Source organism: Carassius carassius, chromosome 24, assembly GCF_963082965.1.
Source record: "Carassius carassius chromosome 24, fCarCar2.1, whole genome shotgun sequence".
Classification (NCBI taxonomy): Eukaryota; Metazoa; Chordata; class Actinopteri; order Cypriniformes; family Cyprinidae; genus Carassius; species Carassius carassius.
In genome coordinates, this window is record NC_081778.1 from 26,355,676 (window position 1) to 26,380,575 (window position 24,900).

Below are 24,900 nucleotides of genomic sequence, written 5' to 3' on the forward strand. Positions count from 1 at the left end.
CAAAATGTGCTAAATATTAAACCCTCTAAATTACCTATCCAAAATAAAGAAGCAAAAAAAAAAAAATACAATTCTCTTAACCTAACTACCTAATCCAAAAACAGAGATCCAAATATTACAAAAACAAAAGGTGGCGTCTAACTCCTTACTTTCCCAAAACTATTTACAATATTCACAATAAAAGATTTACGAAGAAACATCAAGTTCAGAGGAATATCCAAAATCACAATCGTACAACAGGCAAAAGGTTCAAGTAAGCCAGAGGTTCACTACAAAGCAACAAATATCCAAGCAATCTCAATCTAGTATACAAACAGGGGTTAAACAATACAAGCACAGTACAAACAGCATGGTTCACAAAATGGCCACCCCCATTAAAGGAAATGCTGTCATCTCTTTTAAAGGAGCGAAGACCAATCAGAGGACAACAGCAATGAGTCTGCAGGAACCAATCAGCAGCAACCTGGGCAGACACACAAACCAAAACACAAAAAACAATAGGGTCGTAACAGTGGGACCATCAGTGCTAATGAAATTAGGAAGGAAATGGAAATCAGCATCCGCAATAGTAATTTCTTTCTCTCTCTCTCTCTCTCTCTCTCTCTCTCTCTCTCTCTCTCTCTTGCGTTTTGTCTGACACTCTGCATAAAACATCTTCTGTAAGCTAAATTACAATGCTGCTTATTATTCTGCTTCTTCTGCCTGGTAAGAAAATATTTTCTTATGTATTTTGTAAATTTTGTTTGTTGACCATTTTTCTTAATTTTTTTTTATTATTTGATTTAATTTATATCACATTATAATAAACTGAAAATTAATTGACTATATAAAATGAAGACCAAATCTGAGGCCACTAAAATGTTATTTTGTGTACTTTTTATTTTCTAATGAAAAGGTTAGATGTTTAGATGTTTTTTAATATCTGGTGTATATGGAGTTCCCATTTTCTCATTTGATTAGTGACAGAATCTTGAATATCTCTTATTTAAAGAAAAGCTGTGGCTTAAATATTGTCCTTTTTATGGTTTTAATGATGCTTTATGTGGTCTCAGACTTGTGGACTTCACTGTACTCTGATATTGCTGATTGAAAATTTCTTAAAACTGGCATAATGGATATTTTAGATATCTGTAACAGATATTGTCTGAATAGATCTGATTAAACTATCTAAAGTAACAAATACTCTAAATAAATCAAGTGTTCTGTGCTCCTCAGGTGTTCTCAGTAATCAATGGAGTGTGAGTTATGTTTCTCTGAGTCCGGTCTGTGCTGCGAGGGGATCCAATGTTTCTATTAACTGTAGATATGAATATCCAGATGGTCAACAAGTACAGCGAGTGATGTGGTGTTCAATGAGATCAAACCATGGCTACTGTGCGGTTAAGCCGTATGTTTATGATGAATCCAACAATAATCAAAAAAACTTCCAATACATTGGAGACAAAACCTCAAATTGTTCTCTTTTGATCAGTAATATTGATCAAACACATTCTGGAGAGTATAAATTCAGATTTATAACCAATGGAAAAAAATATACAGGTGATCCTGGAGTGAACATTTTAGTAGACGGTAAATATAAAAGATTTACTCTAAACTAAAAAATTACTTCTTGATGCTTTTGTTTTTATGTTTGTTTTTATTAAAATAAATCTCCCAGTTCAATTTTAATTTTTATAGATTTAAAAGTGTCCATGAGCAGGTCAAGAGAAAATGGAAGCACAATAGTAGGAGACTCTCTGAATTTGACGTGCACACTCAGCTGTTCTGGTAATTTAGCTGATGTTCAGTGGTTTAAGAATCGTGATCTGATTCGACACTCAGCCCGTCCTCACCTTCAGCAGAGTAACAGCTGAAGACTCGGGGAATTACTCTTGTTCTTTGAGAAACTTTAAAACAACTGTATCTGAAGAAAATACCATTTATATTGAAGGTTGGTCAAACTGATATATATATAATTAAAATTTTCATATTCACACAATCATATTTATATTTGATAAATGAGATAATTGACAATAAATGGTATCTTTTTGTTCTCCTCAACAGATGTCAGCGGGTTCCCAACTGTTCTGATTATTGTGCTGATTTTAGTCTCACTTGTTTTCATCGCTGCAGCTGTGATTCTTATAAGAAGGTAACTAACACACTAACACACACCAATGTATTATAAATCTCTCAGTCAATCTGAATAAAACATTAATTGATATTCCACAAGTCAAGTCATCTTTATTCATAGTGCTTTATACAATATAGATTGTTTCAAAGCTGCTTAAATAAGAAAGTGACAGAATCAATGATTCAAACATCACCAAAAATGAGACAAATCCAAATTCTATAAATTATCATTTAAGGAAATTTTTGCATCCATTTCTTCCTGCTTAAAGATCAGGATACATGACACCAGCATTAGGTGGGAAGGAAGACTTCTGTCCTTCTAGTCTGTCCAGCAGCTGAAAAACTTAGATTAGAAAGCAGAATGAAGAAAAGAGATGATTTGGTGCATCTGTGCATAGTTGTCAGAAGAGTTTTATAATGTTGGTGAGGGTCAGTGGTTAAGGCTTATGACACAATGCTGGTGAACTGCAGCCAAAATAAATTGCATCAGATCACTTCATGTTTTTTTGATTTATTTTTATAAGGAATCATTAAATAAATAATTCTGTCACATTTTCTCTTACAAGGAAAACAAAAACTCAAGTAAAACCAAAGAAGAAGATTGAAGAAGCCGAGGGTTCTCTTTACTGCACTCTTCAAACAACTGTAAATATGAAACCTAAATATAAAAACTTACAAACATAAAACATTTATCCTTAGGGAGTAAACATGACATGTAAAAACAGTAAGAATCACAACAAGTGTTATTATGTGTAGCACTGTGCTAAGTTAGAAAATTATAATTGTATAAGATGTACATAATGCCCTGTTGAAAGGACCCGCTTCTCAACCAACTTCTTGTTTGGTCAAACAACTTCATCAGAAGCTGAGCTAAACTGGTATTTTCAGCAGGGTAGGCATGAAATAGAACAAACTATGACAGTTAGACCTATATTTAAAGACACGTTCTGTTTATCTGTTTGCTGTTAGGATGACGCAGTCTACTCGACCATCACAAACCAGCAAGAAACCAAAGATGTACTGCAGGAAGCGTGAGAATTCAAGAGACACATCACTATGGTAATTTTTTTTTCATTTATTTATTCTCACCAGTAGTTATGGATATGATGTGACATGATTCACGATTCATCATATTTAATGTAAGAAAAATATTTGTCCATCTTGAAATAATATTGCTAGTGAATATGAGTTTCTGTGTGTTTCACTGAAATGATCTTCTTCATTTCTAGGTCTGCAAACACAAAGCAGCAAAATGAGAGTCTGGTTTTGTCTACATTGTTTTGACCAAATGTCCCCTTTCTAAGATAAAACATGAAATCACCTACATTGTGTTTAATTACTCAGTAAAATAAACGTTAATAGTAGAAGTTGAAGATGAAAAATCCCTAACATGAAGGAAGCAAACATGTGTCGGCTGTACAGTTTGTGTGTTTTCAGCTCTAAAATTCTCAGATGAAGAGCTGCCTCTGCCAAATATAATTGTGCTTCTTTGAACATTTTAAGATTGATAAAATAATTTTTGTGGCAGCTGTGAAGGACGATGTTTAGAGTTGAGATTAGGCAGTTAAGATAAAGAAAGCATTTCCATAGCAATGACTCCTGACTTCAGTGTAACAGCTACCAGCCGAAACACGATAAAGCACAACATGTTTTTTCTGGTTCTTTCTTGTTTGAAAATATGAATATGAATGCTTCTTGTTTGCTGATTGGCTGCAGTTGGTTTGAGTTTGAGTTGGTTTGGTTTGGTTTAAAGAGTTTATTTATCACTCATAAAATATAATTAATGTAAATTTTTTTATAGCAATTTTTGAAATACTTTTTCAGAATCTAAGAAATATAGCAAAGGATGGGTTATATATGTTTCCATTTACATGATGTGTAAATTTACCCACCAAAATTATCATGTTTAGTCAGAAAATAGGGAAATCCATATATTCCTAAAAACAAGGCATTTTCTAAAACCAATTTTACATTTTTCTAAGGGATATATATATATATAATTTTTTTTTTTTTTTACTGAAACCTAATGGAAAACATTCACCCAAAACTTATAGATATAATCACAGCAGAAGTAAAAAGCATGTTCAAGAGATCCAGGAAAGGACAAACAAACTGAAATCTCTTCTTTAAAAATTTCCTTGTGGATATATTTTAAACAGGAATTTTTAACAAGTCTCTTCAACCTTTTGGGGGCAACAGGGTCAAAGTCAGATAGAGTGTAAGAAACCTCAACATCAAAGCCATAGCAAAGAAAATCACCAATATGTTTAAAAACTCTGTATTATCAATGTCATTACACTTATTGTCACATAGTTTACTACTGTAAAAAGGAATTCACTATCAGTTTAATGGATCCCTGAATTAAAGTGTCAATACCTTAAAATCATAATGACCCCAAACATTTGAATGGTAGCCTATTGTAAATATAGTAATAGTCCTCATTAACACAACATATTAATCAGCTTTAATATTTAGGGTGAAAAGTTAAACTACATTTTATTTGATGGGGCTGACGAGGGACCTGGATAATGGGTAGGGGGTGCTGACCCCAAAAAATGTTAAGAATCACTGCTGTAGCAGTGTTTGTAAGAATCCATGGCAGCACACTCCCTCACCCTGCTCGATGGCACCGCAGGTTCACCACAGGCGGTGAGGGATCTTCAGCAGCACGTCCCTCCTTCCTCCCGGGTTTCGGCACCAGTGTAACAATATACAAACTTCATATCCACAGGGAGAAGGAGGCGGGATCCGGCGGACATTCAAATAAAGCTTTTAATGACAAAATAAAGACAAAACAGCGCAACAGCCCCTCACGGACGACTGTCGTGCACAAACAAAAACCAAACAAAAAATAAAGTCCAGGCCTGGTCCTCTCTCGTCCTTCACTGTTGTCGCTCCACTTTTGTATCCTTTTTTTGTATCCTAGTTTTGTATGTTTTGCCTTTATAATAAACTTTTTGTTTGTTTTTATTTTGTACGAATTTAATAAACTTGCAGCTATGCAGCATTACAGACCAAAAATGAATAATAAATGTTTTGTGATATTTTGTAGTGTTTGAAATAATTATTTTATCTTTAAAGACTTTTTAATTTGATCTCATAATGCACCAACTGATTCCACTGATATTCAAAACCTGACTGAAAATAAAATGTTTTAGTTGACAGTCAACAATACACATTAGCAACATCCAAACAAGCAAAAAAAAAAAATATTACATATTTATTCTATTTTATGTCATGACTTTTCTATGCTTTACATTTTTAAATCCTCAAACTTTGTTTATTTTCAGGATTAAAAGATTCAGATTCAGATAGATGCAGTGGTGATAAAACGTCTAAGGTTACGTATGTAACCCTGGTTCCTCGAAGGAACGAGACGCTGCGTCGAGAACGTTTGGGGAACGCGTTCAGCGTGACGTCTCTGAATAATGTGTATAATCAGTCCAAAGGAAGGGCGAGACGTCATAGGCGGGTGACGTCAGAGACCAGGAAGCATAAAGCATGAGCGGCGAAGCCGGAAATCAGCCTCAAAGGATGAAACAAGCGCCAGCCAGAGATGCCGGAAGTGTGGCACTGCGACGCAGCGTCTCGTTCCTTCGAGGAACCAGGGTTACATACGTAACCTTAGACGTAGAGCACAGCTAAAGCAAGATAAGGAGAAGGAGCCTGGCAGAAATCGGGGACAACCCGTCCAATGGCCAAACTTCAGAAGGAGTGAGTCTTGACTCCAGGAGAGGGGAGATCAGAGGACTCGAGGCTTAGGATAGCATCCTGATCACCGCTTAGCATAAGCTACTTCTGGCCGGAGGCCTCAGCCTCAGCGCACCATGGAGGAAACATATAACCAGAAGGTTTCTGCTCACTGACTGGCCACCGAGAGGAGTGCGGTAGGCCACCATGGCCGCCACGTAGACCTTCAGGGTGGAGTGGGTCAACCCTGCGGAGAGCCTGCAGAAACTCCAGCACTGTACCATCCGGGCAGTTAACTGGGTCGAGCTGGCAGTCTCCGCACAAAGAAGTGAAAAGCTTCCACTTCAAGGCATAAAGTTTCCTCATTGAGGGAGCTCTGGATTGGAGAACGGTCTTACAACATCAGTTGAGAGACGGGAAGCTAAGAGTTGTGCCTCCTCAGAGACCACACCTACAGCCTCTAAGCTCCAAGCGGGGGCGCACCCTCCGCCTGCGAGAGGAGATCTCTCCTGACGGGAACCTCCCATGGAGTGCCGCCAAAAGAGAAATCAGGCCCATGAACCATTCCCTGCCCGGCCAGAATGGGGCTACTAACAGCAGCCGGCTCTGTCCCGGCGCACTCTCTCCAGAACTTCAGAGAGCAGAGCAATCGGGGGAAAAAAATGTACAGATGAATCCTTGGCCACATCTGTACCATGGCGTCCAGCCCCAGTGGAGCTGGAGGAGTCAGAGGAAGCCAGAGGGGACAGTGCGATGTGTCTCGAGTCGCAAACAGATCCACCCGAGTCTGGCCAAACTCTCCAACTCTACTTCATCACCTCGGTGTGAAGCCGCCATTCCCCGGGCCTTGGCCCCTGCCTCAACAGGATGTCTTTTCCCGTATTAAGATGCCCAGGAATGTGAAGTGCTCTGAGCGAGAGGAATTCGTCCTGGGCCCACTGGTACGCTAGTTGTATAAATGGCGTGAGTGCAGACCTCCTTGGTGGTTGATGTAAGAGACCACCGCTGTGTTGTCGGTGCGCACCAACACATGGCAACCTCTTAGGTCTGGGAGAAAATAACGAAGTGCACGAAGCACGGCCAGCATCTCCAGGCAGTTGATGTGCCATGTCAGATGGCGACCACTCCACAAACCGCGGGCAGGGTGGCCACTCATGACCACACCCCAGCCGGTGAGGGACGCGTCTGTCGCTAGCATCCCGCGGCGACAAGGAGCTCCCAGCAATGGGCCCTGAGACAAGAACCAAGGCTTCCTCCACATATCCAAGGCACGTAGGCAGCGCCGCCTGACCTTTAGCATGCGAAGTGGGTTTCCCCTCAGGGAGAACCCCTTGGTCTTGAGCCACCACTGTAGGGGTCTCATGTACAGCAGGCCAATAGTATTCACGTTGGACGCAGCTGCCATCAGACCCAGCAATCTCCGCGACTGCTTGACAGTGAGTGACCAGCCTTCTCTCACTCTCGCGACTGCAGTGAGGATCGACTCGATCCGAGCAGGTGACATACATGCCTGCATCGTGGTTGAATCCCACACCATGCCCAGATAAGTGGTTCTCTGAACTGGAGAAAGCACACTTTTCTTGGCATTAAGTCTTAACCCCAGCTCTTTCGTGTGAGCGAGAACGACATCTCGGTGCAGAACCGTCATATGCTCAGATTGAGCTGATATCAACCAATCGTCAATGTGGTTGAGTCGTGAAAGTATGGGGTGAGAGTGGAAGGCCAGTGGAAGATCCGTATTGGTAGGTTTTTGCCCCCAAAAGCAAACCTCAGGAACTTCCGATGAAGAAGGATGGAGATAAGTGCATCTTTTGTTAGATCGTGACACACCAGTCCTCGGACTTGGCCTGTGCAGGCATGCTAAACTTGAGTCCCCTGACTGAGAGGTTCAAAAAGCACAGACCTAGAAAAGGACACACTACCTCATCCTTCCTTGGAACAGCGAAGTACCGGCTGTAGGACCCAGACTCTGCAACCCAAGGAGGGACCACATCGATGGTCTCCATCCTCAGAGAGAGTCTACTTCTGTTCCATTACCAGAGCCTGCTTGGGGCCCACCAGAACTGGATTCTGTGGCCTCCCACTACAGTGTGCAGGACCCACTGAGAAAGCCAAACTAGCTGCTCTGGAAACCTCCCAGGAGGTCGCGAGCCTCTTAGCACCGCTACGTTTCCGGGCGGTAACTGAGAGAAGCGCTCGCTGGAGACCGCTGTGCCCTGGAACACCGGCAGGGTTGGCAGATCGATCTCCTGTCTTCCCCAGAGGGGCCTGCCCTCCGAGGTCCTGAGCCACAGCATCAGGACTCTCGTAGCTGAAGTCTACTAAAAACGACGGTCCTCAGACCCACGTCGTCTGCTAGGAAGACTAGACCAGAGCCTGCTCGGGGCAGGACCCCGTGAAGTACACTTGGCAGGGGCTCCCACACCACCATGTGACCTCCTAAGGGAACCAGTCTCGCGAGACTGTCCTCTGGTGTGCCTAGAGTGACTAGCTCGGTGTCCTGAAGCGGTGGACCGGCAGGGGACGACCATACTAGCTGCTCTAGAGACCTCCGTAGAGGTAGCGAGCCTCTCAGCACCGCTACGTTTCCGGGCGGTAACTGAGAGAAGCGCTCGCTGGAGACCGCTGCGCCCTGGAACACCGGCAGGGTTGGCAGATCGATCTCCTGAGGGCACTGAGGAGAGACGGGCACCGTGTAATGCGGTGTACACCACTCTTCCCCAGAGGGAGCTGGCCCTCAAAACGTCCTAGGCCTTACGTGTCAGGACGTTATGATGAAGGCTATCCAGCAAAAACAACGGTCCGTAGAACTGCTTTCCACTAGAAGCCTTCGGCCTGGGAGCGCCACTCTGACTCTAGCGTCTGCGGAGTACAAAAGTGACACCCCCGGCACGAGGGGCTGGAACATGGTTGGGACTGCTCTGCCCAGCAGCCCCTGACCGCCTCAACTTCCTCAGAGGAAGAGCGGTACACACGTGTTCTCACATAAGAAATTACATCCCTAGAGCCCCTGCACATCTAACTTCACATCGTCAGATAAATATTAATATATAGTAGTCAACAACCAGACGAGTCAACACGGTCTGGTGTAGAAAAAAAACTCACATAAATATGAAACAATGTAATACACGCGTTGCCTCGGCAGCGTGCATGTCTATTTTTTTTTTTTTATGCTACTCAGTCACACAGACAACATCAATCAGAAAGATGAATGCTGCAGCGAGCTCTGCCTCCGAGGACGAAGAAACCACAGCACGGGTTTTCAAGCCTCGAGACCGAGCTCTAGATCTAGTGAACACGGGTGGAGATAGGACGAGCCGTCTCCAACCCGTTCGCCAGATCATGTGCGATTCCCGCTATCTCGGTCGCCGCCGTGCCTGAGCCCCAGCACGACCGCGACTGCAAGATCGCAGGCACGGACACACTCCTCGGAGCGTGCCCGGCGAGAGCGGAGTGCTTAACAGCGAGAAAAGCACAATCAGCCCCCCGAGAGCCGACTGCGTGTGTAACTGGTGCTTGTGCAACTGGCGAGCTCATCGACGCCTTTCCATATCAATCTCCTCTGAGAAAGACAGGCAGTGCGTAGTGCCCTCTCAACTTGGAGAAAGTACCGCAAACGCGGGCTTCCGAACCCCCGAGAGCTAAGAAAGAAGATAGGGACTTGCTGCCCGTCTTTCATTCCTTCCAGCAGATCCGAAAGTCACCCGCCTATGACGTCTCGCCCTTCCTTTGGACTGATTATACACATTATTCAGAGACGTCACGCTGGACGCGTTCCCCAAACGTTCTCGATGCAGCTCGAGTTCCTGAAGAGGAACTAAACAAAGCAAAGTAGTGTTCTGATCTCTTTTGCCACACTCTCAGAAAAATAGGTACAAAAACTACTTTTACCTTAAAGATACTGTGAGAGTGTAAGATTCTGCTCGTACACGTGAACATCTTGTGATAAAGGACATTGTGTGATGAAAAGGATGATGTGCTCATTTTAACTTTATTCTAGTTTCATGATATCTGATTATATCGGATTACTCAATACAGTGTTTTATGCTTGTTCATCTGTTATTTGCCAGACATTCCACTGCCTCATTTCCCTATAAAAGTGACACCCCTTGTACAATAAAGCTGAGGTCCCGGGTACCTGCTCTTCTCTGCTCAGATAACCCAACCTGAACCAAAAATTATATTTGTGATCTCGAAGGCAAGAATATACAATTTATTCTTACAGCTGGGGGCTATGTCCGCGAAAAGGGGGGAATCTCCTACAGAACCGGGGAGAGACAAATCCCGAGATCAAGTGGGGAAAAAGACGCACCGGAGAATCAGGCGGACCTACGTAAAAAAGGGGTAAGTGTTTTTGTATATTTCTTGAAGGAAATATAGCGCTTACCCCTGTAGGATCCTAGTAGGGGATTAATTTAAAAATTATCCCGCATTTCCCGTAAAGAGACGGGAAGGAGTTGTAATCACTAATTGCTAGTGGAATTAAGCTTTCCATTGTTGTTACACTACGGCTGGCAACAATAGTCAATTAATTGACTATTAGCGTCGAGTGATTGGATGTGCAGTACTGGCCACACTGTACTTTTGATCACAGTTGCGTATTTTAAATTTCGCTGTATTTTAACCATCGCGGAAATTAATTTAGTTTGGGGATTGAATTAATAACAGAGGAACTGAAAAAGATGAGAGAAGCAGTAGTTCAAAACAGACTTGTTCTTGACCTTTTGACATTGCAGCAGGGAGGAGTTTGTAAAATGTTAGGAGTATCTTGTTGTTTTTACATTCCAGATAATTCAGAAAACTTCACTAACATTGTGGACCAGATGAGAGAATTCATTCCAGACCCCAAGACAGATGATTCCTGGCTGAACTGGCTTAGTGGCCTCTGGGGAGGATGGGGAACTTGGATTTTATATACTGTTGTACCTGTTGTTATACTAATAGTGATTCTTCTGCTAATAGCACCGTGTGTGATGCAATGTATTAGTACTTCTGTAATGCGTTCTGTTACAGCGCTCACCACAAGAGATACCTATCAAGCAATGGGGCACATAGCCAATCCAGTACAGACCTTTGCTAGGGTCCCTGAGCGACTGGAGATGAATGTGATTGAAGCTGAGGATTTTCCAACAGATGCTGATAGCTCTACTGGAGATGATTATGTGCATACTTATGAGTTAGAGCCTGAAAACTGAATCAGATATATGTGTGTAATCCTGATTAAGAGTTGTACTAACTATTTTTTATTCCTATTCTGAAAATTGTATCACAAAATGAATACTAATTGAAGGTACATATCACATATGATTATTGTTTAAGAAAGTATAATCAAGAAACATAGGATATGCCCAGGATTGTTCACGGTTATGTAAAACATGTTTTCGACTGTCTTAAAGTGGCCATTGTGAGAGTGTAAGATTCTGCTCGTACACGTGAACATCTTGTGATAAAGGACATTGTGTGATGAAAAGGATGATGTGCTCATTTGAACTTTATTCTAGTTTCATGATATCTGATTATATCTGATTACTCAATACAGTGTTTTATGCTTGTTCATCTGTTATTTGCCAGACATTCCATTGCCTCATTTCCCTATAAAAGTGACACCCCTTGTACAATAAAGCTGAGCTTAGAATGTACTACACCATGTGTGTGGAACACACGCTCTGTCGCTCCCCACATTCTGCACTCATTCTTACTTAGTATTTTGACAATCACGTCTTTTCAAACAGAGAGATATATGAATTATCAGACCCCTATCAAATCAATATTCCATCTAGCTAGTAGTAATATATGTTAAAAAAACACGGTCGCCTTTCGTTAATAATTATAATTACGTTTATTCTATGATATCGAACAAGATAGTGAACTGCATTTGAAGCTACTTTATCCAGCTATAGAACAAATGTGGATTTACATTATACTATACATGAGAGCTAGTCCGTCTGCGTTTTACACAAGACATCATCGTTTCACAAAATATATGGATAGATACAGTTGGCTGAATGGATGCATACCTGTTTATTAGAATGCAAGCGAGTTCGGCATCTCTCTGTAGTTTCAGCTTGTCACGAAGCTCTCTCCATCTTGGAAACGCAGCACCAATATTTACCCGTGTCTTGTTTCTTTTGTACCTTTGTATTTGGCGTTCCGCCAGGTTCCACAGGAAGTTAGATAAACTAGAGGGGTCAAAGGTTATATGACGCAATAGACGGGCAACAAAACGGAAATAAAGAAACGTGCCGTGTCTTCTAATTAACCTATAATTTTCTCCGAATTTGAAAGTTGGAAACTGTTGGGATAATGTAATGTACACAAAAAAAAAAATACATAACATAGATATAGTGATTTCTGCTATTTTTAAAGCAGAAAAATTCCCACCTCTCCCACTCCCACCTCTCTGCCTGCCTGGATTATTGTAATGTCAATTTTAATTACGAATGTTACTCGTGCTTGTATTTCGGCTTGTTCCCTGCGATTCGTTTCCGTTTTGTTTTTGCCGTGTTGGGCTTTTTGTTTCGTTCTTTAAAGATTAAAGTGAATCTTCCCTGCATCTGGACCCTGACCTTGTTCTTTTCACGGCGCCGACCCTACCGCACCGTGACAAAGTTTACCTTTTGGAAAAGTACCACGACAGCATTTGTACCTTTTTATCAGAGAGTAGATAACAAAACCATTAAATTACCACACAAAGTAAATTTTTATATATCCTCAGGAAGTGACACTGCAGAGGAGCCAACTGTAATTATGAACAGAAAACAAGCAGTCATGATGCTTCTGCAACCTGTAATATAATATTGCAGTGTTTAGGTTAGTGAGGGACCAAATAAACAAATAGGTTCAGATATGTGATATACTGTATGACTAGTTAAACGGACTCACAACATCAGAGGAATTAATTAATTTTTTATTATTATTTCTTTACAACTCTTTTGCTTGAATAAATGTCTTTCAAAATCCATGACGTTTGTCAGTGAAACTTAAAATTAGCAATTTTTAGCATAATCTCTGTTCTTTTCAATACTATTATGTGAATGGTGACCACAGTTGTGAAGTAAGATTTTTACTGAATAATAATTTTAATGTCTCTGTACATTTCTCACACATCATAACAAGAGGTACTGATGCTATTTTGGATTGAATCTCAGGTGTAAAACATTTACAAAGAAGTTATACATTGACTATATTGTGTCAAAAATTACATTTTCTTTAAAGCTTTAAAGCTTTAAAAGCTAAAGCATGTTTTACATCTGGGGAAATAATCTTAAGAAACTTTAGAAACGTTTCATTCTTTCTTGCACTTTTTGGTTCTTATGTGGGACCATCAGTGCTGATGATATTAGGAAGGAAATCGAAAATCAGCATCCGTCATAGCAACTTCTTCTTTTCTTCATTTTCTCTTGCATTTTGTCTGACACTAAAACATCTTCTGTGAGCTAAATAACTGAAACAGTGAATTACAATGCTGCAAATTATTCTGCTTCTTCTGCCTGGTAAGAAAATATTTTCTTATGCATTTTTTACATTTTGTTGGTTGACAATTTTTCTTTAATTAAAAAATTACATTTAATTTATATAAAATTATAATTAACTGAAAATTAATTGACTATATAAAATGAAGACCAAATATGAGGCCACTAAAATTCTTTTTATTTTAATGAATAGGTTAGATGTTTTTTAATATCTGGTGTACATGGAGTTCCCATCTTCTCATTTGATTAGTGACAGAATCTTGAATATTTCTTATTTATTTAAGCCATAGCTTTTCTTTATTGACCTTTTTTTATGGTTTTAATGCTTTTTTTTATGTGGTCTCAGACTTGTGGACTTCACTGTACTCTGATATTGCTGATTGATTCATTATGTAAATTATTTATTAAAAACTGCCCTAATAGATATTTTAGATATCTGTAACAGATAGTGTCGGAATAGATCTGATTAAACTATCTAAAGTAACAAATACTCTAAATAAATCAAGTGTTCTGTGCTCCTCAGGTGTTCTCAGTAATCAATGGAGTGTGAGTTATGTTTCTCTGAGTCCGGTCTGTGCTGCGAGGGGATCCAATGTTTCTATTAACTGTAGATATGAATATCCAGATGGTCAACAAGTACAGCGAGTGATGTGGTGTTCAATGAGATCAAACCATGGCTACTGTGCGGTTAAGCCGTATGTTTATGATGAAACCAACAATAATCAAAAAAACTTCCAATACATTGGAGACAAAACCTCAAATTGTTCTCTTTTGATCAGTAATATTGATCAAACACATTCTGGAGAGTATAAATTCAGATTTATAACCAATGGAGACAAATATACAGGTGATCCTGGAGTGAACATTTTAGTAGACGGTAAATATAAAAGATTTACTCTAAACTAAAAAAATACTTCTTGATTCTTTTGTTTTTTTGTTTGTTTTTATTCAAATAAATCTCCCAGTTCAATTTGAATTTGAATTTTTATAGATTTAAAAGTGTCCATGAGCAGGTCAAGAGAAAATGGAAGCACAATAGTAGGAGACTCTCTGAATTTGACGTGCACACTCAGCTGTTCTGGTAATTTAGCTGATGTTCAGTGGTTTAAGAATCGTGATCTGATTCGACACTCAGAGCCCGTCCTCACCTTCAGCAGAGTAACAGCTGAAGACTCGGGGAATTACTCTTGTTCTTTGAGAAACTTTAAAACAACTTCATCTGAAGAAATTACCATTTATATTGAAGGTTGGTCAAACTGATATATATATCTATATCTATAATTAATAAAGTTTAAATGTTCATATTCACACAATCATATTTACATTTGGTAAATGAGAGATGTGCATAACTGACAATATCTTTTTGTTGTCCTCAACAGATGTCACCGGGTTCCCAACTGTTCTGATTATTGTGCTGATTTTAGTCTCACTTGTTTTCATCGCTACAGCTGTGATTCTTATAAGAAGGTAGGACATTTTGATTTGTTTGTACTAACACACACCGATATATTATAAATCTATTTTACCGTCAGTTGAAATTAAACATTAACAGCACACACAAAAAAAGGTCTGATTTGTTTATATTGATCACTGATTATATTGTCAGGAGAGTTTTGTAATGTTGGTGAGGGTCAGTGGTTAAGGCTTATGACACAAAGTTGCCAAACTGCATCTACCCAAAATAAAATGTAATTTGTTACATTTTGGTGTTACATCAAGCAAATATGCATCAAAATATGTTTGATGCATCAGCTAAACAGTGCTATTAATAATGCATATCTGTTATTGTATTTTAAGGTTTAAGGAAATAACTTTAAACTTTATTGATAATGTTCTGGTAATTCTCTGCCGAGACCTTATCAATTTTTCTATAACTTTTGCCCACGTGTACAGTATTAAATTAAATTAATAATGAAATAAGCAATATTTGTAAAATATTTTCACAGAATCAACCCCCTTTCCTGAAAATATTTTGATGCATCATCTAAACAGTGCTATTTATAATGCATATCTGTTACATTTACTCTTAGAAGGAAAGCAATAATGAAAGAAAAATCAGTGAAAGAACGAGAAGAAGTCAAGGATTCTCTTTACAGCACGATTCAACCTCAAAAAAAGGTAAATATATTTGTAACATATAATATACATTTATGTATGTATGTATGTATGTATATATCAAGCATGTGTCTATATATATATATATATATATATATATATATGTACACATGCTGGATACTTAACCAACTTAAGCAACAAGTGTTGTTTGGTCAACCAGCTTCATCAGAAAAACCACACTGGGTATTCTGAGGTAAGCTGTTTTTTTTCAGCAAGGTAACCATTAAACACAACAAAAGACGACAGTTATACATACATACAGTTATACGTCTGTTAAATGTTCTTCATCATCTGTTTGCTGTTAGGCTAACAAAAACCTACCAGGAGCTGAGGATGTACAGCAGGAAGATGAAGTGCAATATTCATCTGTCACCATTAAACCCAAAGAACTGCTTCAAGTGTGAGCATTCAATACACATAGAACTGTGATCAAATATACTGTAATGGAGATGATGCAAAACAACACAGTTTGACACCACATTTATATATCTTAACATAATATTGACAGTAAAATGAGTATGGGTATTTCACTGTAATGATCTTATTTATTTCTAGGTCTGCAAACACAGAGCAGGAGAATGATTCAACCATCTACAGTGCAGTGATGAACGGTTAATCATACTTTCAGAAGTTAAGATAGGCCTACAGCTTTGTATCATGACATAAAAGCAAACGTGGCTCTTAGTGTGTGTGTGTGTGTGTGTGTGTGTGTGTGTGTGTTTGTTTGTGTGTGTGTGTGTGTGTGTGTGTGTGTGTGCGCGTGTGCGTGTTTTAGCTCTAAAAATGTTGTGTGGTTACTTCTCCTATACAAATATAAATGTGTTTCATTTGAACTAGATTGATAAAATCATTTATTGGCATCTGCGTTGGCATTTGACATTGTAACCATTGCTTAAAAGAAACAAGAATGGCAGTTAGAGCTCAAAAAAACGTAAACTTTAGAGTTATGTTAATAAATGCATTAAATTATAAGAAACATTTGAGGGGACATGTAAATAGGCTATAACAAATGGAAATTTGACACTTAAGGACATGCAGTTTTGTGTTGTTTTGCTTTTAAATACATTTTTAGTTGCAGGGAATGTAATGAATTTGCAACTATTGTAATAGAACAAATAAGCATAATAAAGTTTTTGTGACTTTATTAGTTTTTGTTATTATATATAGGCTATAGCAAATGGAAATTTGACACTTAAAAGGTTAGTTCACCCAAAAATCTAAATTATGTCATTAATAACTTACCCTCATGTCGTTCCAAACGCGTGAGACCTCACATCTTCGGAACACAGAAATAAGATATTTTAGATTTAGTCCGAGAACTCTCTGTCCCTCCATTGAAACTGCGTGTAGTATACTGTCCATGCCCAGAAAGGTAAGAAAAACATCATCAGACTAGTCCATGCGACATAGGGGTGAGTTATTAATGACATCATTTAGATTATTGGGTGAACTAACCCTTTAAGGACATGCAGTTTTGTGTTGTTTTGCTTCTAAATACATTTTTAATTGTAAGGAATGTAATGAATGTGCAACTATTGTTTTAGAACAAATAAGCATAATAAAGCTTATTATTATTATTATTATTATTTTCTGTTTAAGCCTACGTGATCCCATTATTTAATTTAATAAATGATCAAGATTCATATCCATAAAGGTAAAACTGTACTTGGTTGACAGTCAACGCTGCACATTAGCGTCATCTAAAGGAGAAACATTCCACTGCACTGTTCCCATGACAACCACTTAACACACGGAAGTTGAGCGCTTGTGTTCGAACGAACTTCCGACGACAGGTGAGGTTAAAAACATCTATCTTCAACTGCAATACTTTTTTATATAAAACAAATCGAGCACATTAAGTAATTTGTAATTTAATGACCTCATTTATTACGCATCGCTAAATATTCTAACTGAACTGAAAGAGTTGTGATAAATTATTCTTGTAGCCTAAGTCAATTTCAAAATAATGTTTATGTTGCATATAATTTTAGTTTTCAATTCAGGAACTTAAAATACCAAAACACAAAACAAATAACTAAAAGAAAAAGAATTAAGGTCAGAAGAGAGCATCTGTTGACATTTTCTCTTTGTAGTCGGCTGCTCTGGTTCCTGACTGAAAGATGTCCAGATTTCGTGAGCGTCCAGGCCAAGCACAATACCATCCTGAGCAGAGCAGTCTGATAGCTAACAGATACCTCATCCAGCAGAGACTCGGGAAGGGCAGCTTCGCCACTGTTTACCTCGTTCAAGATACAAAGACAGTAGCAGCGGAGAAACTGTAAGTCCTTTAAATATGACACCATCAATGTTCTTTACAACAGTGATTCCCATGCAGTCTGCTTCCAGAGGACCTGCTCAGACGACTTCATTTAACCCTGTTAAGTTTAGTAGAGATGTCTCCACGCTAGTGGTCACCATGCATTTAGTGTTATAAAATTAGTCAAGGCAGGGTAATTGATGGGTTAAGAAAGAATATGCTATTACAAACTGTCATAAATTAGAATATCTCTTAACTGAAGTGAAAAAATATCACAGATTGTATCAGTTTCCGAGGCGTTTGAAGAACTGAGAAAAGACTGAGAAAAGACTGCATGTACAGTACTTGTGCAACCTTCCAATAACCACATTCACAACCCCCATCATAAGCACACACACACACACACACACACACACACACACACACACACACACACACACACACAGACACATGTGCACATGGCCTAATTATATGCCTATACTGTATAAGTCTGTTGGTCTTCTTTTGAAAATATAAGCTTTGAAGCTTACAGTGAGTCTTACGATTATGCATAGAATGTCCAATTAAAAAGTCAATGTGATAGCATCATTATTTTGTTTTTAAATAGTCTCAGATTTGCAGATATTATTAAATTACTAGTTAATTTTACTAGTATATTTTTTTCTGTGTAGGATTTATTGAGTGGTAATGATGATTTCAGATGCATCTTCTGCAGGTGAGGAAATATTCTAGTGCACATTTAGTTTTTGTTGAAATTATTCAAATTCTGGCAATATTGAATTTATTTTCTCCCCCTTCCAAATTAACTACTTTCTCCAGCCACTTGGGAGCAGCATTGGTCTTTGTAACTAGTAACCAGTCTGTATTATTTTCCTTAGAGATAGTTGAGGAACCCTGCATGTTACTATCAACCTATCTGTTATTCCTTAGGATCACAAATGGCGTAAGATCAAACTCTCTATTATGCTTTCATTAGAGAGCCATATTTACAGTTCATGTCAACATTCAACATATTTTTTTGAATTTTTTGAAAGCCGTGTCTTATGCGTGGTTATATTTATTTGACCAAAAACAGTAAAAGCAGTAATATTTTGAAATATTTTTTACAGTTAATTAATTTTATTATTTTTATTTTAATAACCCTTTATTCCTGTGATGACAACGCTGAATTTTCTGCAGCATTTACTGCAGTCTTCAGTGTCACATGGTCCTTAAAAAAATTATTCAATGCTGAAAACAGTTAATATTTTTGTAGAAGCTGTGACACATTTCCAGGATTCTTTGATGAATATACAGCTAAAAACAACAGCATTTATTTGAAATAGAAAACCTTTGTAACAAAGATTTTGTAAATGTCTTTTCTGTCACTTTTGCTCAATTTAATATATAAAAATAAAAACTATGAAATTTATGAAATGATTATTTTTTCAATAGTTTTGTCAAATGAACCATGATATTTTTTTGAAGTAAAAGTCCAGCGGAAAAAAAATGAAACTAACCGTAATTATTTACTCATCCTCATATCGTTCCTTACCATTAATATTTTGTTCTTTCAGTAGAGCTCAAAAGGCAAAGTAGGCACTCTTGTCCATGCAATTCAAATGAACAGGAATGCAAAGCACTATAAAAATGTCATAACATATGACAATTCTGTATTTTAAGTCTTGAGAAGTCGTATAGTTTTGTGTAAGTAATAGAGTAAAATTCAATTTGGTGGGCCATTTTAGCAACTACCATTAAGTAGAATGGGATTTCTTATGGATAGTTTTATATGTGTATTATAGATCTTAAACAGTAGAGCTCTGTCTTGAGCCAGTGTATTTTTCTGCAATCTTATTGTCTTCACATATTGATTTCTATGATTTTTGGTCTGTGGGTTTATAATTGGATTCAAATACACAAGCAAACTGCCTGGAGAAGAGCCAGTTACAATGTTGTTATTTGTCAACACACTGTTAAACTCACATCAGACGAGCTGGAACTGAAACTGGAGATGCTGGTGGAAATGAAGACGAATTAGGAAGAGGTCCACACTTTAGCTGCCCACAGGCGAGTGATGTCACGCTACAGGTTACTGTTCCTTTAGCCCTGAGCTTTCTGCTTGTTAGCCCATCTCAGCTGTTTGCCAGACTCTGACCTGTCACATGCAGAGTGCTGACACCAAACCTGAATGCCCACCTTCAGGATACCACCGCACTTCCTGTTCCTTTCTCTCCAAAGCACACTTATACACCATTTCTTCTTCCTTAGTCTTCTCTCAGCCTTAAAATCCTGCTGGGTGTGTGTTTTGTGCTACTGCCTCAGTGGCTCTTAAAGTGCTGTGAACTCCTTTGTTTCTTTGTGAGAACCAAATGTCAGTGCTGGGTGCTGTGAATTGAGACTGCCGTACACCTTTCCTCCAGCTGGCTTCTCACTGGGCTTTATTAGCCCAGACAAATTAATTTCTATTCAGGATTCGCCCCAACCGTAGGGCTCACACCCTGTGGGTCCCATAGCAGGTCTTTCCAAAAAGCCACTGCTTCAGCTTTCGCTTGAATTCTTTATAGTTGGGCTGGAATTTGTATATACAGGCTGATTGTACGTTTTTAGAGCTGTGCTTATTGCTTGGTTGTGATTGTTAATAATGGTGCCTTTATCTACTTTTGAGGACCCTTGTAAAACATTTTAAGACAGATGATTTTACACTTGCATATTGCTTACCTCTGGTTTATTTCCACATCTCATTTATCACTATAAATTCGTGTACTAGAGACTTGCATTATAGGACTGTTTTATGATGCTTATTTTGTCCTTTTTGGAGCATGAGAATATAAATCACCATCTACTTTTCTTGTATGATAAAAGAGCAGCTCAGACATCCCGCTGAACATCTTAATTTTTGTTTATAGAAGAAATAAAATTATATGAACCATATAATGGCTTTTGAATATATATTCAGTGTGACACAATCTGTATTTTATCCAGATAGGGAGCCATTTCGAGAAGTGTGACCTTTACGCGAACAACATCTCTGTTTAGAAAATGAATGTGAGCAGAGGAGAGCAGCCCATCATCTGCTCTGCTGTTCATTAACAGTCTCACAAATGTGCCAAAAGGACCACTGTGGGCACAAAAGATTTCCAAGCAGTGTTGTCTTCTAAATAAATCTACATATGGGAAATGTGATTATAATAGCAAACTTGTCATTTTACCACCTTGTCCTGGTTAAGGTATCCCAATATATAATGTATCAAAAGGAATAAAAATCCAAAAATAGTCATTCTGTCATATGCTTCAGTTTTTATTTTTCACACTTTTCCGTTCAGTTACAATGAATGGATATTTTTATATATAACTCGTTCAGTTCCTTTGAGTGACAAACATTTGTTGATTGAAGTTGAATTCAGTCTGATTAATGAACTAATCATTCAGAAATTTTGGTACTAGATAAATCAGTTCATTAAAAAGTTTTGATTCAAACATATCATTTTGTCTCCAAGCAGACATCTCTCATGAACTCTCATTGAAAGAGGAGTATTAGTAAACGATGACAAAATGTAAATTTTTGGTGCACTGTGATTTTAATCTGAAATGAGATTTTGAATGGTGTAAACAAATGGTTTGTTATCTTGTTTGTGACTGCTGATTTCATCTCTTGACCTCTTGACCCCTCATGTACTATTTTCATTTTAAATGAGGAACAGTTGTCTCCAATGTGGCACTCACTTACAACAAAACCGGATCTGAAGCATTATAAATATAATTAGTTTATTCTCCTCTCAGCGGCCAGAGGTGGCTAATCTCACTCAAGGAGGGGAATGTTTCTCTCTTCAGCCCTGCTAGCCCACTTTCAACTTGTCCTCTGTGGATTTGCCTGTCAGACAAGATTCCCTGGAGACTCCTGGCAGCAGTGCTTATTTCCGCTCCTCTCATGATCCAGCTCTCAATTATGCAACCTCCCAATTGGGTCCAGGTCAACCAGAAATCTCCCAATTTGTTTCAGGTGCCCAGACTCTCGTACAGGCTGGTCTTTCTCCACCTCCTGATAGCTCTCTCTCTTAGGCACGCTATACTCTCCTTGCACGCCACTGCATGACAGATTTGGGGCTTTCTTGGTCTATGCTGATACATCTGTTTGATTCCAGACCTTTAAACTGGTTCATTCACTGACCTGGTTCATGTATCTTGAGAATTTCCTCTCCATATATTTTTTATATTACATATCATAGTATTCGTGATGGTGCCTTTTAGTGTCATCCGGACTTAACAACACCTCAAAAAGAGAAAAATGTTTGCCACATTTATGATATAGATTGGTATAATTGTGTATGTGATGTTCTAAGATGATGCAATTATTTTTTGCAAAACCTCATCACAGATAAGCGGTGACAGTTTAATTTAGGCCAAGGCTTTGGTTGTTTTAATTTAAAGGATGTAGACTTTGAAAATGAGCAGGGGTTGATCAACAGAGCCCTGTGATTTACTGTATATTCAAACGTGTTTCCTCTGATCTGGCGGTTAAAATAGAATAAGGAACCATGCAGGTTAAAATTGCAAAGGATTGTGGTTGGTTATTTGCTCAGCTTTCCAATATCCTTAAAATAGATCTTAAATTGCCTCTACGCCTCCAGAGAGAGACTAAGAAATGGGACATGAATGCATGTTCAATTATTCACCACAGGAAATTTCAGTGATTTATGTTCTCTTTTTTTCTGATGATATACCATTTTCTATCAGAAGAGGTCTAGCTGAGCTTTTCTTTACATTCTTCCACACATAAAATGCCAAAAATCTACATAAACATGTAATGCGAAGCAATATGTTGAGGCTGAAATTGAAACCACATATTTAAAAGAAACAGTCTTGTAGATACCTGTATTTAACATACTTCAAAATAAAATTAATATTAAGAATCAATTTTAAGTGACCCATATCTGTCTTTGACACATTTTTAAACTACAGAGTAAGGGGTTAAATTCTGTATTACAGAATCCTGGAAAAGAAATGAATATAGAGATGTCTGCTTTGACATCTATTGGTCATCATCTAACAGACTAGCGAATATTGATTAGTGGATGTTTAGAATAACAAGATTAGACTAAATGAATTTTCATGTATCATACAATATATTCATATAAATATACAAAAGCAGTACAAGGAATGAGAGGTCATTTTGTAAATATAGTCACAGCTAAATACCACTGCCTCATATTAAATGCTCATGAAAATGTTTTTAAGCAAAGCTGTTTAGTGCCAAATAACTGACATTATCATCATATAAAAACTGTACAGTGTGAACTGAGTTTAGTTTATCATTTGCTTAAAATTTAGTGGATAAACACAAACATGTAACAGCTTTATGGATGATCATAATAATTTGTTGTTTCAGGTAGAAACCTCAAATGTGTATCCATAGTACAGTGTAAACGACTTTCCATCAACTCAACTGTTCATTAGATTAGTCTTGAGACATAATGCATTAAAAAGGTATGTTATCTCTAATGAGACATGAAAGGAAATGGCCAGGAAGATGAAATTAGATTTTTGAAATTAGACCAACCTGTCATACTTTTTACCTAATGATTCTCTGTGTGTCTCACCATTCAAGTAAGTCTATGTTGTGGTGTGGCCTAGTGTGGGTGCCATTAAAATCATTGTTTGTTATCGGAGTTGCAACATCATTGTAATGATAAACCTTCCTAATCATTGGGAAGAAGGAGGCGGGAACCGGCGGAAAATCAAATGAAACTTTAATGATCAAAATAAACACAAAACAGCGCAACAGCCCCTCGCGGACGACTGTTGCGCACAAATAAAAAGCAAAACACAAACTAAAACCCAGGCCTGGTCCTCTCTCGTCCGTCACTGTCGTCGCTCCGGTTTTATATCGCTCCATCTCCTCCGTGGGACTCGAGACCAGCGAGTGTCGCAGGTGTCGCTCATCTCCAATCACTCCACCGGCCTCGTTCCTGTTCCCACGCCCCTCGGCCCCGCGCCACTCGTCACATACCCCCATCGCCCCTCGCAGGCCGGGGGTACTCCCGAGACTGTGCTCTACAACCCCCCCCCCCCCCCTCCACCCCTCCGAGGGGACCGCTCACGATGACCTGCGGGAACCTGGGGGTAGGACAGACGAGGTGAGAGAAAAGGAGATGGAAGGAGGAGCGAGAGAGGGGAGAAAAAAAAAAAAATCCGGTTCCCAGACGCACTGCTGCTCGGCCCTCCACCGGCTGGGTGATCTCCTTCGCGGTGCCTGGCGGTGGCACTGGACGGCCCTCGGCAGACGGCACGACACTCCTCCACCGCCCAGTGGACGGCGATGGCTCTTCTGGTTTTGGGCAGCTGGCAGGAGTCCCCCATTCCCTGCTCCTCCCCATTCCGGTGGATGGCAGTAGGCTCCGGCCCCCTGGCGAACGGCAGCCGCCCCTCCACATCACGGGCGGCCGACAGCGAGCTCGCCGTCCCCGGCAACTCACTCCAGCCCACCGCCTCGAGCCCCTCGTCACAATCATGTCCCCAATCATGTCCCTCGGCCCCGCCCCACTCGTCACAATCATGTTGGACATTTTGTTTGTTAGGGGTATTAGGTTGTTAGGGGTTTCTGGACTGGTAACTGAAACAGGTTCGAGTATAATTTTAAAACATGTAAAAATTTTGTTTAGTTTAGTATATTTGGTTTTCAGAAGAAATGGGCAATATGAATAGGCCACACGTAGTATTCAATTCAATTCAAGTTTATTTGTATAGCGCTTTTTACAATACAAATCGTTACAAAGCAACTTTACAGAAAATTATGTTTCTACAATAATTAGTAGTAGCTAGTAGTTTGTGCACGTTTGACAGGATTTTAGAAAAATAAAATAAAATACAAGACGTAGTCAGCTAGATGATGAACTATCAATATTATTAATTAATAGTAATTATATGATGCAGTCACACATGTAGCAATAATTGTTAGTTCTGTTTGTTGATTCAAGGTTAGCATCATCTGAGGTCCTCTGAGGGTCAGCATCATCTCTTCTCAGGTGTTCTGGATCCAGACTGGAGCTTGTGTAAATCCTAGTTACATCCCGTGGCAAAACATAGAAACAAGATAGAGACATCATTAGCATAGCTGCTGATCCAACAAAGTAAAATTAGTTTAACCCAAGCTAAAGAATAAAAATGCAGATGCAACTACACTCACAATTTAAGAGATACATTATTCGAATGCTTGGCGAAAGAGATGCGTTTTTAATCTAGATTTAAACAGAGAGAGTGTGTCTGAACCCCGAA

General features: G+C 38.9%; 2 protein-coding genes across 5 annotated transcripts in view; both read left to right on the forward strand.

The window, feature by feature from the left end:
* Window positions 1-613: 613 nt before the first annotated feature.
* LOC132103303 (uncharacterized) lies at window positions 614-16,112 on the forward strand. 2 transcript variants are annotated; one of them, XM_059508298.1, is made up of 9 exons: window positions 614-705; window positions 1,216-1,569; window positions 13,798-14,151; window positions 14,266-14,520; window positions 14,654-14,741; window positions 15,305-15,392; window positions 15,550-15,582; window positions 15,695-15,789; window positions 15,945-16,112. In XM_059508298.1, the coding sequence occupies exons 1-9, from the start codon at window positions 675-677 to the stop codon at window positions 16,003-16,005; spliced, it is 1,359 nt and encodes a 452-aa protein (XP_059364281.1). In that variant the 5' UTR covers window positions 614-674; the 3' UTR covers window positions 16,006-16,112. The 2 variants fall into 2 exon arrangements, with proteins under 2 accessions (XP_059364281.1, XP_059364282.1); XM_059508299.1 differs by lacking the exons at window positions 614-705; window positions 1,216-1,569 and adding an exon at window positions 13,155-13,295.
* Window positions 16,113-17,441: 1,329 nt separating this feature from the next.
* The window catches only part of LOC132103305 (serine/threonine-protein kinase Nek11-like), a 47,871-nt gene continuing 40,412 nt past the window's right edge, over window positions 17,442-24,900 (forward strand). Inside the window, exon 1 of one of the 3 annotated variants that reach the window (XM_059508301.1) lies at window positions 17,442-17,667. In XM_059508301.1, coding sequence (XP_059364284.1) covers window positions 17,510-17,667 — 158 coding nt within the window. In that variant the 5' untranslated portion in view covers window positions 17,442-17,509. The remainder of the gene's footprint in view (window positions 17,668-24,900) is intronic. The other 2 variants (XM_059508302.1, XM_059508300.1) reach the window with 2 other exon arrangements.

Coding starts and splice junctions, on each gene's coding strand:
- LOC132103303 (XM_059508298.1), top strand. CDS start 675: ATGCTGCTTATTATTCTGCTTCTTCTGCCTG. Junction 706..1,215: donor TATTCTGCTTCTTCTGCCTG/GTAAGAAAATAT, acceptor TGTGCTCCTCAG/GTGTTCTCAGTAATCAATGG. Junction 14,152..14,265: donor AGTGAACATTTTAGTAGACG/GTAAATATAAAA, acceptor GAATTTTTATAG/ATTTAAAAGTGTCCATGAGC.